Here is a 15,839-nt window from a genome sequence, read left to right as displayed (position 1 = left end):
TCCTAAAATGTGGTGACCAAAACTGTACACAATACTCCAAGTGCAGTTGCACCAGAGTTTTGTACAGCTGCAGCATGACCTTGTGGCTTTGAAACTCAATCCCACTGCCAATAAATGCTTTCTGAACAACCCTATCAACCTGGGTGGCAACTTTCAGGGATCTATGCACATGGACATCAAGATCTCTTTGCTCATCTACCCAAATATCTTACTATTAGCCCAGTACTCTTTATTCCTGCTGCTTCTTCCAAAGTGAATTACCTCACACTTTTCCACACTAAACTTCATTTGCCACCTCTCAGCCCAGCTCTGCGGCTTATCTATGTCCCACTGTAACCTACGACATCCTTCAGCATGATCAGCAACTCCACCAACCTTGGTGTCATCCACAAATTTACTGTCATCTAGGTCATTTATAAAAGTGACAATTAGCAGTGGCCCCAAAACAGATCCATGTGGTACACCACCAGTAACTGAACTCCAGGATGAACATTTTCAATCAACCTTTATCCTGTCTTCTTTCAGCTAGCCAATTTCAGATACAAACCGCCAAGTCACCCTCAATCCCATCCCTCCATATTTTGAGCAATAGCCCACTATTGGAAACCTTGTCACACGCCTTACTGAAATCCATATACACCATATCAACTGCTTTACCCTCATGCATCTGTTTGGTTACCATCTCAAAGAACTCAATAAGGTTTGTGAAAACTTGTGTCACAAAACTGTGTTAACTATCCCTAATCAACTTATTCCTCTCTAGATGATTCTAAATCCTATCTCATAACTTTTTCCAACACTTTACCCACAATCGAAATAAGACACACTGGTCTATAATTACCAGGGTTGTCTCTAATATTGTTTAAACAAGGGGACAACATTTGCTTTTCCTCCAGTCTTCTGGCATTATTCCTGAGATGACATGAAGATCAAAATCAAAGGCTCTGGAATCTTCTCCCTGGCTTTCCAGAGAGTCCTAGGATAAATCCCATCCAGCCCATATCTATTTTCACACTTTCCAGAATTGCGAACACCTCCTCCTTGTGAACCTCAATTCCATCTAGTCTACTAGCCTGTATCTCAGTATTCTCCTCAACAACATTGTCTTTTTTCAGTGTCAATACTGACAAAAAAAAATTCATTTAGTGCTTCCCTGATCTCCTCAGACTCCATGCACAACTTCCCACTACTATCTTTCATTGGCCTTAATCTTTCTCTGGTCATTCTTTTATTCCTGATATACCTACAGAAAGCTTTAGGGTTTTCCTTGATCCTACCTGCCAATGACTTCTCATGTCCCGTCCAGGCTCTTCTTAGCTCTCTATTTAGGTCTTTACCGGCTAACTTGTAACTCTCGAGTGCCCTAACTGAGCCATCCCATCTCATCCTAACATCAGCCTTCTTCTTAGGAAAGGACGAGAAGGATATGGGCCAAATACAGGGAAATGGGGTTAACTTAGAAGGATATTTTGGTCAGCATGGACCAGTTTGGGCCAAAGGGCCTGTCTCTGTGCTGTAGGGCTCTGTGACTCTCTGAAGGGACAGTCTTATGAGGAGAGATTGAATACGTTGGGCCTGTTCTCATTTGAGTTTAGAAGAATGAGGGGTGACCTTATTTAAACATACAAAATTCTTAGGGGACTTGGACCAGGATAGATGTGGAGAGGTTGTTTCCCCTTATGGGAGAGGGAATAATCTCTGAATAAGGTGTCACACATTTGGGGTGGCACAATGGCTCAATGGTCAGCACTGCTGCCTCACAGCACCAGGGACCCAGGTTCAACTCCTGCCTTGGATGACTGTGTGGAGTTTGCACATTCTCTTTGTGTCTATATGGGTTTCCTCCAGGTGCTCCAGTTTCCTCCCACAGTCCAAAGATGTGCAGGTACCCATAGTGTTATGTGCATTAGTCAGGGATAAATTAAGTGGGCTGGGTTACTCTCCAGAGGGTCAGTGTGGACATGTTGGGCCAAATGGCCTGTTTCCAAACAGTGGGGAATCTAATTTAACTCAGAGATGAGGAAAGATTTCTTCTCTCAGAGGATTGTGAATTGTGAAATGCTTCACTGCAGAGGGCTGTAGAGGCTGTGTCATTAAGTATGTTCAAGGCTGAAATAAACAGATTTTTAATCAAGAAGGGAATCAAGGGTTATGGTGAAAAGGCAGGAAAATGGATTTGAGGATTATCAGATCAGCCATGATCTTACTGAAAAGCAGAGCTTATTTGATGGGATGAATGGCCTACTTCTGCTTATATATCTTCTGGTCCTGTTTGCAAATATCAGAAATAAAGATTCAACCATTTTGACCTCAACCACAACCTTATAGATACTCGAACTTCAGTGAAGCAACACTCTGCTTTCATTTGAGATGTCCTTGTCTAGTTGGCACAGCTATACTTGGTTTCTTTCCAGCATTCCTCTGCATTCAGTTCATACAAGCTTCCTTAGTTAATGTCTCATCAGGAGATTCTTAAACATAGCCTTGGGGGCGGCATGGTGGCTCAGTGGTTAGCACTGCTGCCTCACAGCACCAGGCACCAGAGTTCAATTCTTGCATTGTGCAAACTCCACATAGACAATCGCCCATTCTCCCAGTGTCTGTGTGGAATTCCTCCCAGAATCCAAACATGTGCTGGTCAGGTGAATTGGCTAGGGGTAAATATAGAGTAGGGGAATAGGTCTGGGTGGGTTACTCTGAGGAGGGTCAGTGTGGACTTGTTGGGCCAAAAGGCCTATTTCCATACTATAGAGCATGTAATCTAATCTAATCTAATCTTTTTATATGTGCTTTTTAAAAAATTCATACATTCAACAAGTTTGTAGGTTGGCTTTCTCTCTCTCATGTCAACGTTTTCTATTTCAGAAGCTTTTCTCTGACTATCTTCTCAGCCATTTGGGTTGACTGTTCTTCTGCCTTGACTGTTCTGGAGAATGCTAAACTGTGCTGTTGATATAACAGGCTTTTTCTGTCCAAATGATCTGTTTCTCTCTTGGGAAAAACAAGCCCACTCTCAGGTAACCAAAGTGGTTCAGTCTTTCAAACATAACCTTGTTCTGCCTCCCTGTGCCCTAGGACATCTTGCTGTGAGGCAACAGTCCAGTTTTCTTCTGTCTTTCGCTCTGTTTTCTACAGAAATGAATTGTTCATCTCAAAATGGATTTCTAAAAAATCTTATTTAAACACATGCAAATTTGTGGGCGGCACGGTAGCACAGTGGTTAGCACTGCTGCCTCACAGCGCCTGAGACTCGGGTTCAATTCCCGGCTCAGGTGACTGACTGTGTGGAGTTTGCACGTTCTCTCCACGTCTGCGTGGGTTTCCTCCGGGTGCTCCGGTTTCCTCCCACAGTCCAAAGATGTGTGGGTCAGGTGAATTGGCCATACTAAATTGCCCATAGAGTTAGGTAAGGGGTAAATGTAGGGGTATGGGTGGGTTGCGCTTCGGCGGGTCGGTGTGGACTTGTTGGGCCGAAGGGCCTGTTTCCACACTGTAAGTAATCTAATCTAATCTTTGGTAATCTAATCTAATACTTTCAGTCAAATCTCTGAACTCAAAACTGACATACAAGCTATGTCTACTTTTCTTATTGGACCATACAGAAAATAAGCATCAAACTTAAAGCAATACATGCCTCTGTCCACGTTACAACACAAGTTTCAATATCATGAACCCTCCTAATTACATGCTTTATCTCCAGGCTATGATTCCAGTACATTGACACTGAGGTCCATTGCGATAAATTATGGAGAGGTATCATCACTTACTGAGTAGCAGTTGATATAATGGTTGTATTTCCCAGTTTCTCAGCCAGCAGTGTGAACTGGGTGATATATTCATCACTGCTGAGCTGCCAGGAATGATGCTGAAACACGTTGATATTGGGCCTTCCCTCTCCTCCTTCCAGCGTGATGTATTTGACATCTAACCTTCTGTGAAGTCTGTGGGCCTGGGCCACGAACCAGTCGCGTGCTTCCTCATTACTGAGATTTAACTTGACGACAAACGTCCCCCTCCACTTCATCACAAAAGGGACCTGCAGGGCAAAACGGAGACATTGAGAGGTTAAGGAGTTTTCTGCAGGGAAAGCAGACAATGGGCCGGGGGCAGGGTGACAGCCATGTGTCCCAACACTGAAATATACAGCGATGGGACTATGAAAAGGAAGGAGTTACGGTCAGCACTGGGGATGCCATTAAAACACACCGATCTTTCGGACTCTGTAAGAAAGTCATATGTCCTCCTCTACCCATGTTCATCAAAGACAAGTGAGCCAAGGCCGGCCCCTCCATTCGCTTCCCATACAGAAAGAGCTGCAATAACATAACATCCCTCTCTATATCATTCAGACTCAGCACTGGGCATTCCCAGGCACAGGCTGAGATACAGAGTAAGGTTCCCTCTGCACTGTCCCCATCAAACACTCCCAGAACAGGGTCATCACAGGATTAGGTACAAGTGAAGCTCTATCTACATTGATAGGTTTTGGTGAATGAGGCTCCAGAGCCTCATTAAGTTTGAGAGCAGTGAACCTGTGGTTTGAAGTACTGGTTAGTGAATGGGGACTAGACCCAGGGTCGCTGCTAAGTATGAAAGCCTTAGAGTGAGATAGTTCCGGGTAGATGAAATTTCCATACTTCAAGTCAGGGCTGGGTTGGAGCTTGGTCACATGGACTTCCATATTTGTTGAAGTGACAGTGTGCAATCAAGTAATAGGGAAGAGAGTACCTGAGATGAATGTGATGTTGCTGGAAGGCTGATCCAGAAATTTTCCCTCCCTTCCTGTAGGATTGTCTGGAACTGGTTGGAGTCAATGCTGATATAAGGGGAGAGTGTGATGCACAGTCTCAGCTGATGCAAATTCAGGTATCTGCGGTGTGGAATGAGAGTCTTCCCTGTGCTGTCAGTCGCACTGTGTTCCTGCAAATGGGATAGTACTGGAATTAAACAGTGGAAGCAACCTCTGAGAATTTACCTGCAACAATGCACGCCAGTGAAGGGCTGCAGAAGTTCAGCGTGATCAGGTCAAGCTCTACTACCTTGACTAAATCCCATTGAATGCCAACATGAAGGTTTTCATTATGAAGGCAGCTAACACCTAAAACATGGTGAAGCGTGGTAAACTGAGATACACAATAAGACCAGACAAACAGCATTAAGCAGTAAAACAATCCATTTGTTTTCTACAAGTTAGTACGCTGACATGAAAAAATACACTCCTACCTCTCACATGAGGAGACAGCATCCACCAGAACAATTCACCCTCCAACAGTACAACACTCCTTCAGTAATGACCCTCCAATAGCACAGCACTCCTTTAGCACTGACCCTCTGACAGTGCAGTGCTCCCTCAAGATTAATCCTCTGACAGTGCAGCAATCCTTCAGTACTGACCCTCCAACAAAGCAGTATTCCCTCAGTACTGATCCTCCAACAGCACAGAACTCACTCAGCCTTGACCCTCTGATACAATTAACGCTTCCGTCAGAGTATGTGCCACCTGTCAATCAGACTGATGTTGGAAATACATATATCTATATGCACTGTGTAAGGAAAAGCAAGTGGAGGATATTCAAGTGTTTGTACACTTGCTGTAATAAATAAGGTGTTTTGCTTTCTTCAAGGGACCACCATCTTTGGAGGTGACTTAGGGTCTTCTGTGATGAAGGTTGCCTCGCAACCCTGCTAGTTTTGGATTTCTGCTTCAAACAGAATCAGAGAGAAATAAGAGAAAACACAGTAAGAATAATATGTGGCAAGGTTCCAGGATCTCTCTCTTCTGTTGCTGGAAACTTGGGAAACTGGTGATGGCAACACCTCAAATGTGTTTAGTACCTTGCAAAGGCAAAAAGCTGAGAAATGATAATTATCTAAAGGCTTGGATCCAGCTTGATTTCTAATCAAACTGAAGTTTTATTTAAGAGATGTTTCATCAGTATATGACTGTCAGAAATTCAGTTTTGTCAGGAGAAGCTCGGTAGAAATGATCACTAAGAACATTTCTACCTTTTCTCTGAAAGAAGATCTCTGCAGTGTCATTGAATTGTGCGTACGAGTGAGTGTGTTTGTTCACAATTAAAATTTAAAACAAATTGTAATTCCAGTGATAGCAGTCATTTCAAGGCTAAGTCATGTGGTAGAATAAACAGGTTATTTTAAGTTTATTAAATTAGTGTGAGTATCATTACTAAAAGGAAACAATTAGCTATTTTGTTGATTGGATTTAAACATTTATACTAACAGCGTGACTTCTGGACTGGTAGGGTTCAATCACCAGCACGCTTCTCTCTTCACAGATCAGTGGGAAGAATCCTGTCAAAGCAAAACTGCAACGCATCCAGGGAATTCTTAACATCCAGGATTCACAAAACACTGACTTCTTGGTTTCTGCATCCTGCTTCCATCAAAATTGCATTCACCAGTACCAAATACTTCCTCTCGACCCAAGTAAGGATCGAAACTTCTAACTGAATCCTTGGTAAAGAGAGGGAAAAATGTTTCATCCTGCACTCATCAGAACAAATACAAAAATGCCAAATTGACTTGAATTGCCCAACCCTTTTGGGGTGGCACAGTGGCTCAGTGGTTAGCACTGCTGCCTCACAGCGCCAGGGACCTGGGTTTGATTGCAGCCTCGGGTGACTGTCTGTGTGGAGTCTGTGTCTGTACGGGTCTCCTCCATGTGCTCTGGGGGAGGGTTTCCTCTCACAGTCCAAAGATGTGCAGGTTAGGTGAACTGGCCGGGCTAAATTGCCTACAAGTGTTCAGGGGTGTGGAGGTTGGGTCCATTAGTCAGGGGTTAAATGTAGGGAAATGGGTTTGGGTGGGTTACTCTTCAGAGGGTCGTTCTGGAGTTGTTGGGCCAAAGCGGCTGTTTCCACACTGTCGGGATTCTATGATTACCATGGAGGAAACAATGGGGAATAAGGAGGCTCTCCAAGCCCCAGCTAATTTGGAAAAAGTGCCAGTTTTGAATGCATTCTCTATATTTATTGAGAATGAGTCACTACCCATTCTAACAAGTCTAAATGAAGCATGTAATGAATTTAAAGGATTACCTCAGTTATTTATGTAGCTCTTAGCACATTCAGGGTTATTCAACAAGTGCTGCCAATTGCAACTAATGATCAAATCTTTTTTTGCAAACATTCAAATGAGTCAACATCTACCACTCCCAGACCTTTACAGGACCCAGCCTACTACAAATTATCCCAAGGTGAAGTATTGCAAACAATTGAACAACCTAAGCAAGCTTTTACACATTGCTACTATGCAGCAGCTATACTGGTGATATTTTTCATTAATAGGAGGCTGCTTTAGTCCATAAAGAGTTCCTGCCTACTACATATTTGAGGTATCATGTGTGAATTTCAGTCAGTGCAAATTCCTGATATTAGGGCGGCATGGTGGCACAGTGGTTAGTACTGCTGCCTCACAGCGCCAGAGACCTGGGTTCAATTCCCGCCTCAGGCGACTGACTGTGTGGAGTTTGCACATTCTCCCCGTGTCTGCGTGGGTTTCCTCCAGGTGCTCCGGTTTCCTCCCACAGTCCAAAAGATGTGCAGGTTAGGTGAATTGGCCATGCTAAATTGCCCGTAGTGTTAGGGACAGGGGTAAATGTAGGGGAATAGGTCTGGGTGGGTTGCGCTTCGGCAGGTCGGTGTGGACTTGTTGGGCCGAAGGGCCTGTTTCCACACTGTAAGTAATCTAATCTAATGTGCCCCAGTGATTGGCTAACACAATCAAATAGCACTTTTTGATTGTTCATGCATGGCAGAATACAGCCTGCACTCAACTAGCATGTGCTTGCAAAACCCAAAACAAAACATCGATTGTGAGATGTGATTGTGATTGGGTAGCACCTGGGGAAAAATCTTGAGTGCACCAAAGACTACACCGAAAACAGTTGAAGACAGGTCAAACTTGATTCACTGATACTTGTGGGAAGGAACATACATTCATACATAAGGACTTGTTCTCTGCAAACAAAAGGAATATATTCAAGCCTTGTCTCTTTTCTGCAGGATCTCGGAGCTTAAACAGCCTATTGCTGTCTATGTAGAAATGCCCAGGCCAGTCAATATGCCAAATTGGTCAGTCTTTTCTCCTTCAATATAAACAGTTGCGATCGTTGAAATTTGATATTCTTCCATCTGTTCTGATGAGTGCAAGGTAAAATCTCCTGCAGCATGTCCCCATACCAGGAAATGCAACTGTTTCAATTTTACAGCCCACTCTGTACATAGTTGGGAGTCAGCAATATCATCCATCACATGTAAAGAATATATGCACAGGAGGCCATCCAGCCCTTCAACATGTTCGTTCATTATGTTAGCTCACGTCTGATTGGTATCTGCTCAGTATTATTTTACTAGCCTTACCCAAGAAAATAATGCAAGAATATGGTGGACATGTTGCAATGCCATCAACATCAGTATTCTGCACAACATCTCTATTAAAGGAGAGAGTCCTAATTTCATATCTGGGTCCCACTCCCTCCTATTCCTCCAACTTTGTGTGTGCTTTGCAGGCATCAAGCATTTCTGAACGTCTCAAGATCTTCCAGGAAACAGGCACTGTCATCCAAAATTCACCTGTTGTCAAATCCAGCTGGACCAGACAAAAAGCAAGTCCAAATGGCTCTGCAGGAAAATAAAAGGAGATTTCCAAGGGAGGTTTTCCTTCTGATCAATAACACCCCACTTTCTCTGCGATCTAGCCCACAACAAGGCCTGGTTGCACAGGGCTGAAAGCCGTTGAAAATGAAACTTTGCCACCAGGTTTGTGTGAACAGACATCTGATTTTGTCTGAAGATTATCAGATTATCATCTGTAGTCTGTGTCCTGATATCTCTCTCCAAATTGTTCAATTGTCCTGGTTTTACTCCTAAGGGCTCTGCCATTCACTGTATAATTTCCACCTGTACTAGAGCTTCCAAAGTGCATCACCTCCCATTTGTCTGGATTAAACTCCATTTGCCATTTTTCTGCCCAAGCCCCCAAATGATCTATATTCTGTTGTATCCTCTGACAATGCTCCTCACTATTTGCAACTCCACCAATCTTTGTATCACCCTTGAACTTACTAATTAGAACACCTACGTTCTCCTCCAAATCATTTATGTAGATTATGAAGAGCAGAGGTCCCAGCACTGATCCTTGTGGAATACCACTAATTACAACCCTCCAAAAAGCATCATTCCATGCCAGTCCATGTAGATAACATCAGCCACTTTTCCATCTTCAATCATTTTCATCACCTCTGCAAAAAATTGGATTAAGTAAGTGAGGTATGACTAATACTTAAGGAAGATGGTCAGGAAAAGCCAGGCAACTATAAACCAGTGAGCCTGACTTCAGTGGTGGGCAAGTTGTTGAAGGGAATCCTGAGGAACATGATTTGTATATATTTGGGAAGGCAAGGACTGATTAGGGATAGTCAATGCGGCTTTGTGCATGGGAAATCATGTCTCACTAACTTGATTGAGTATTTTGAAGAAGTAACAAAGAAAATTGATGAGGGCAGAATGGTGGACATGATCTATATGGACATCAGAAAGGTGTTAGACAAGGTTCCTCATGGTAGACTGGCTAGCAAGGTTAGATCACATGAAATACAGGGAGAACGAGCCATTTGGATACAGAACTAGCTCAATGGTAGAAGACAGAGGGTGGTAGTGAAGGACTGCCTTTCAGACTGGAGGACTGTGACCAGTGGGGTGCCACAAGGATCATTGCTGGGTCCACCATTTTTCGTCATTTATATAAATGATTTTGATGTGAACATAGGAGGTATAGTTAGTAAGTTTGCAGATGACAACAAAATTGGAGGTGTAGTGGACAGCGAAGAAGGTTATCTCAGAGTACAATGGGATCTTGATCAATGGGCCAATGTGCTGAGGATCGCAGATGGAGTTTAATTTAGTAACATGTGAGGTGCTGCATTTTGGAAAGATAAATCAGGGCAGGACTTACACACTTTATGGTAAGGTCCTGGGGAGTGTTGTTGAACAAAGAAATCTTGGAGTGAAGGTAGACAGGATAGTGAAGAAGGCATTTCCTTTATTGGTCAGAGCATCATGTATAGGAGTTGGGAGGTCATGTTAGAGCTGTACAGGATATTGGTTAACCCAATTTTGGAATAGTGTGCGCAATTCTGGTTTCCCTCCAATTGGAAGGATATTGTGAAACTTGAAAGGATTCATAAAAGATTTACAAGGATGCTGCCAGGATTGGAGGGTTTGGCTATAGGGGGAGGCTGGATAGATTGGGGCTGTTTTCCCTGGAGCGTCGGAGTCTGAGGGTTGACCATATAGAGGTTTATAAAATCATGAGATGGACTGGGTTTATAGACAAGGTCTTTTCCCTGGGATGGGGGAGACCAGAACTAGACGGTGTTGAATTAGGGTTAGAGGGGAAAAATTTAAATGGGACCTAAGGGGCAACCTTTTCACACAGAGTAGTGCATGTGTGGAATGAGCTGCCAGAGGAAGTGGTGGAAGCTGATACAATTACATTTAAAATGCATCTGGATGGGTAAATGAATGGGAAGGATTTTGAGGGATATGGGTTAAGTGCTGGCAAATGGGACTACATTAGTTTAGAATATATGTTTGGCATGGACAAGTTGGACTGAAGGGTCTGTTTCTGTGCTGTACACCTCTGTGATTCTATGACCGTATGATCCTCCCAAACAGCGCCCCCCCCACACACACAAAACTATGCTGTCTATCACTAATAAGTCCATTTGCTTCAAAATTTGTATAGATCATGTCCCTGAAAATCTTTTCCAATAATTTCTCTACTGCCGATGTGTGACTCACAGGCCTGTAATTTCCAGGATTAGCCCTGCTACCCTTCTTAAACAATGGGGCAACATTGGCTATTCTCTATTCCACTGGGACCTCACCTGTGGCCAAACAGAAGAAAAAATGTCTGTCAACGTCCAACAATTTATTCTCTTGACTCCCTCAATATTCAGGGGTAGATACCATCAGGACCCGGGGACTTTTCTGCCTTAATACTTTTTGAGACGCACAACACCTCTTCATTTTTACTAGCAACTTGGCTTAGAAGCTTGACATTCCTTTCCCTGGAATCATACTCCACCAATTTCCTCTGGCTCCACACATAGATTCCATCGAATCCTTAGGAGTATTAAGAAGCAGATGGATCTGGGTGTGCAGGTAGTAAAAAAGGCCTATGGCATGCTTGCTTTCAATGGAACACGCATTGAGTATAAGGATAGATGAGTTATGCTGTAACTTTCTTGACCTTTACTAAGGCCATACTTGGAATATTACATACAGGTCTGGTCATCACAATACCAGAAGGTTTAGGATACAGAGAAGGTTTACCCGGATGTTGCTTGACATAGGGGATTTTAGCTATGAAGAAAGGTTGGATAGACTGGATTTGTTGTCACTGGAATGCAGGAGATTGAGAGGCGACCAAATAGAAGTTTATAAGATTGCAAATGGCATGGATAGAGTGGAATGTGTGAGGCTTATTCCCGGAGTGGATGGGTCGATTATTAGGGGACACAGGTTCAAGATGTGAGAGGGAAGCTTAAAAGAGACGTACAAGGCAAGTTTTTCACACAGAGTGGAGTGTGCCTGGAATGCATTGCCAGAAGTGGTGGTAGAAGCAGCCACAATAGCAGCATTTAAGAAGCACCTGGATGAATACATGAATAGGAAGAGAATTGAGGAAAGACAGTTTTAGTATGGAAGGGCAAAATGTGTTGGTCAGATTTGGACAGCCAAAGGGCCTATTCCTGTGCTGTATTGACCTTTGTTCAGCTTTTTCTTCCAATGAAACACATGGGAGATTTTGGCCAGTGTGCCATGTTTCCTTTCAGCATCTGCTCACTTCCTCACTTTAACCTGCCCTTCCAGGTACTGTTGGGCCTCTCACACTGCACAGAATCTGGTGCATTGGAATGCACCCACCTACCACTCATTAAGCAGCTATGCCATGACCCTTCCATTGGCTCAGTGGCATCCAGAACTCAAAGGCAGTCAGAACAATGATTGCAGATGCCCACCAAATCCAAGCTGTACTTGTGGAGACAATCAGGAAACCATCACAATCAGCATCAAAAAAGGTAGAATCTTAGAATCCCTACAGTGTGGAAACAGGCCATTCAGCCCAACAGGTCCACAACAACCCTCCGAAGAGTATCCCACTCAAACAGCCTCCCCATTACTCTACATTTACCCCGACTAATACACCTAACCTACACATCCCTGAACACAATGGGCAACTTAGCATGGCCAACTCACCTAACCTGCACAGCTTTGGATTATGGGAGGGAAACCGGAGCACCCGGAGGAAACTCACGCAGACACGGGGAGAATGTGCAAACTCTACACAGCCACCCGAGGCTGGAATCAAACTTGGGTCCCTTGCACTGTGAGGCAGCAGTGCTAACCACTGAACCACCACGCAGCAGGTTCACTTCAGTGTGGCACATTCAACCAAATGTTTCATTGGAAGATTGCAAGCTTTGTTGCTCATATCTCTGGGCACAAACAAGATTTCCAACATTTGAGGTACGTTTTGAAAGGCAACATCTAGCTAAAAAATATCTATTGTTAGCGTTGGAGTGTGTACGTTGCCTTTCAAGAGCTTACCTCCATATATTGTATACACAATGTTATGACTCTGTCTGACAGTTAGTCTGCTGTAGGACTGCAAGCTGCACGCGTAGAAATCAGTCACTTGCTGTAAAGTCTGCTACATATACAGGTACACAATCCTTTATGCGAAATTCCAAAATCTGGAAAGCTCTGCAATCTGAAGTTGATTTGTGAAATTGTTTTCTGTATTACAAGGTTGTTTGGTGTGTAAAGAGGTCACCCAACTCCACACTCACTTGACCCATTTCACTCAAATGTGACATGGCGGAATGGCCCAGCCCTGGCAGGCGTCAATTGTGTCTCTACGTTCATACTACTTCCACGTGGATCTGCTGTTTGATAAGATTTTTTAAATTTCAGTGTAAAAATGTCATATATTCTGAAATCCAAAAAATTCCAAAATCTGAAAAACAACTGGCCCATGGATTGTGTACCCTTATTACGATGTATTTTACCATTTTAAATCGACTAACCCATAGGGTAAATCAATCTCGAATGGGTGATTGGTTATTAGACCATTATCATTAATATCACAGTGAACAGTGGTGAAAAACATCATGTAGGTAAAGCCTATTGACCTTGAACAGGCAACAAGTTAATTTACAGATGAAACACATGATCAAAGTATTAAATTGTGCTAAAACACATGAAACAATTCTTGGCATCTTTGCTCATTACAGCTTCGGTGAGTGTTAAAAACACAACTCGCTAGATCGCAGACAAATCCCTCTCGAGAGACAGCAGTTCAACTCGCTTTAAAAAGGCAAGTGACCAGGATCGATGGCAAGCAAGGGAATATTAAAGGCATATTGTCAGAATGTACAGAAAAGTTCTCAATTTAGCGTGAGACTCAGCAAATCTTCGAACGTAGAAACATAGAAAAATAGGAGTAGAAGTAGACCATTTGGCTTGTTGAACCTCCTTTGTCATTGAATATGATCATGGCTGATCATCCAACTCAGTACCCTACTTACACTTTCTCTTCATACCCTTGGGAGCCAAAAATTATGTCTAACTTTATTGAAAATATTCATTGTTTCAGCCTCTTCGGTCAAAGCCAATATTTTGGTGACAGAATCTAAGGTCAAGCTTAGATTAAGCTTTGTCTAATGCAGAAAAATAAGCTTTAAGCAATTGGAAATGAAAAGCTACAGATTGCACATGTCTGGATTAACCTCCTGCCCAGCTAGAAGACCCCAACAATATGCATCTTATTAGAAGACTATTTCTGGGTCGGATTACACTTGTTTACTCATCACTGTATGCCATTTATACAGAAGGCTACAGAATCTGTGGGCCACTTCATCAGCATATGTACAGGGAAGGGCTTATGCAACTTTTCAGATGGAGACGTAGGTAACAGGATCACTAAGTCAGTGATCACAATGTGGCACCAGGGAAGCTGTCTCAAGAGACCTTCCAAAAATGCAGTGTCCAAGTGCTACTGAAAGATAGACATACGTTTGAAGCAATCCTGGCTGTAGGGCTGGTGTAGGAGGGAGGGCTTCCGATATGTCAATCATTGGAATACTTTTTGCAACTGAACTGGAGGGCACGAAAGTCCTGGGCAGGAGGTTTGCTATATCTCCTTGGGTGGGTTTAAACCAGATTGTCAGGGGGGTGGGAACCTGAGCTTTGGATCAGATGAAGTAGGTAGTAAACAGCCAGACACAGCATGCCGCGAGTGCAAATGTTATTCCCTTGTTCAAAAAAAAGGAATGGGGTAGTGGAGAGAACTTGCGCCTAGAGTTGGAGGAAGATGGGGAGATCTTTAATTAATACTTTGCAACAATTTTCACTGTTGAGAGGGACCTTGATGTTTCTGAGGACAGTGTGAAACAGACTGATATGCTAGAACAAGTTGATGTCAGGAAGGAGGACGTGCTGAAAATTTTGAAAAATATAAAGACAGATAAATCCCCTGGGCTGGACTGGACTGGACATACCCTCAGTTACTGCAGGGAGCGAGGGAGGAGATTGCTGCGCCTTTGGCGATGATCTTTGCGTCCTCACTGTCCAGTGGAATAGTGCCAGGTGATTAGTGGGTGGCAAATGTTATTGCCTTGTTCGAGAAAGGGAATAGGGATAATCCTGGGAATTACAGATTAGTCAGTCTTACATCAGTGGTGGGCAAAGTGTTGGAGAGGATTCTGAAAGACAGGATTTATGATTACTTGGAAAACCATTTTTAGGTTAGAAATATTCAGCATGACTTTGTAAGGGGTAGGTCATGCCTCACAATCCTTATTGAATTCTTTGAGGATGTGACGAGATATGTTGATGAAGGTAGAGCAGTGGATGTGGTGTACATGGATTTTAGCAAGGCGTTTGATAAGGTTCCCCATGGTAGGCTCATTCAGAAAGTAAGGCGGCATGGGATACAGGGAAACCTGTCTGTCTGGATACAGAATTGGCTGGCCCATGGAAAGTATTCAGTCTGGAGCTCAGTGATCAGCGGTGTTCCACAGGGATAGGTTCTGGGACCGCTGCTTTTTGTGATTTTTATAAATTACTTGGATGGGAAGGAGGAAGGGTGGGTTACTAAATTTGCCGATGACACAAAGGGTTGGTGGGGGTGTGCAGAGTGTGGAGGGCTGTTGTAGGATGCAATGGGACATTGACAGGATGCAGAGCTGGGCTGAGAAGTGGCAGATGGAGTTTAACCTGGAAAAGTGTGAAATTATTCACTTTGGAAGGTCAAATTTGAATGCAGAACATAGGGTTAAAGGCAGGATTCTTGGAGTGTGGAGGAACAAGGGGATCGTGGGGTCCATGCCCATAGATCCCTCAAAGTTAATAACCCTATCAACAAGGGTGGCAAGAAGGCGTATGGAGCATTGGTTTTAATAGCAGGGGAATTGCATTTAAGAGCCGCGAGGTTATTATGCAGCTCTATAGAATCCTGGTTAGACCACGCTTAGAACATAGAACACAGAACAGAACAGCGCAGTACAAGCCCTTTAGGAAACAATGCTGTGCTAAGCATTTATCATAATCTAAGATAAACCTAACCTACACACCCCTCAATTTACTTCCGTTCATGTGCTTGTCCAGCAGTCGCTTAAATGTCCCTAATGTCTCTGACTCTATTATCACTGCTGGCAGTGAATTGCATACTGGATTAGAGTGGTGCTGGAAAAGCACAGCAGTTCAGGCAGCATCTGAGAAGCAGGAAAATTAATGTTTTGAGCAAAAGCC

General features: G+C 43.4%; 1 protein-coding gene across 1 annotated transcript in view; it reads right to left on the bottom strand.

Annotated features, from left to right (window-relative positions):
- Window positions 1–15,839, bottom strand: part of si:ch211-236l14.4 (SITS-binding protein) — a 91,587-nt gene that overhangs the window by 16,056 nt on the left and 59,692 nt on the right. Inside the window, exons 5-6 of the mRNA XM_060838373.1 lie at window positions 4,729–4,920; window positions 3,768–4,036 (exon numbers count right to left, since the gene is read on the bottom strand). Coding sequence (XP_060694356.1) covers window positions 3,768–4,036; window positions 4,729–4,920 — 461 coding nt within the window. The remainder of the gene's footprint in view (window positions 1–3,767; window positions 4,037–4,728; window positions 4,921–15,839) is intronic.

Source organism: Hemiscyllium ocellatum, chromosome 18 (assembly GCF_020745735.1).
Source record: "Hemiscyllium ocellatum isolate sHemOce1 chromosome 18, sHemOce1.pat.X.cur, whole genome shotgun sequence".
In the NCBI taxonomy this organism is placed as follows: Eukaryota; Metazoa; Chordata; class Chondrichthyes; order Orectolobiformes; family Hemiscylliidae; genus Hemiscyllium; species Hemiscyllium ocellatum.
The sequence above is the reverse complement of the archived record's forward strand: the minus strand, read 5'-3'. Positions and strand labels throughout refer to the sequence as shown.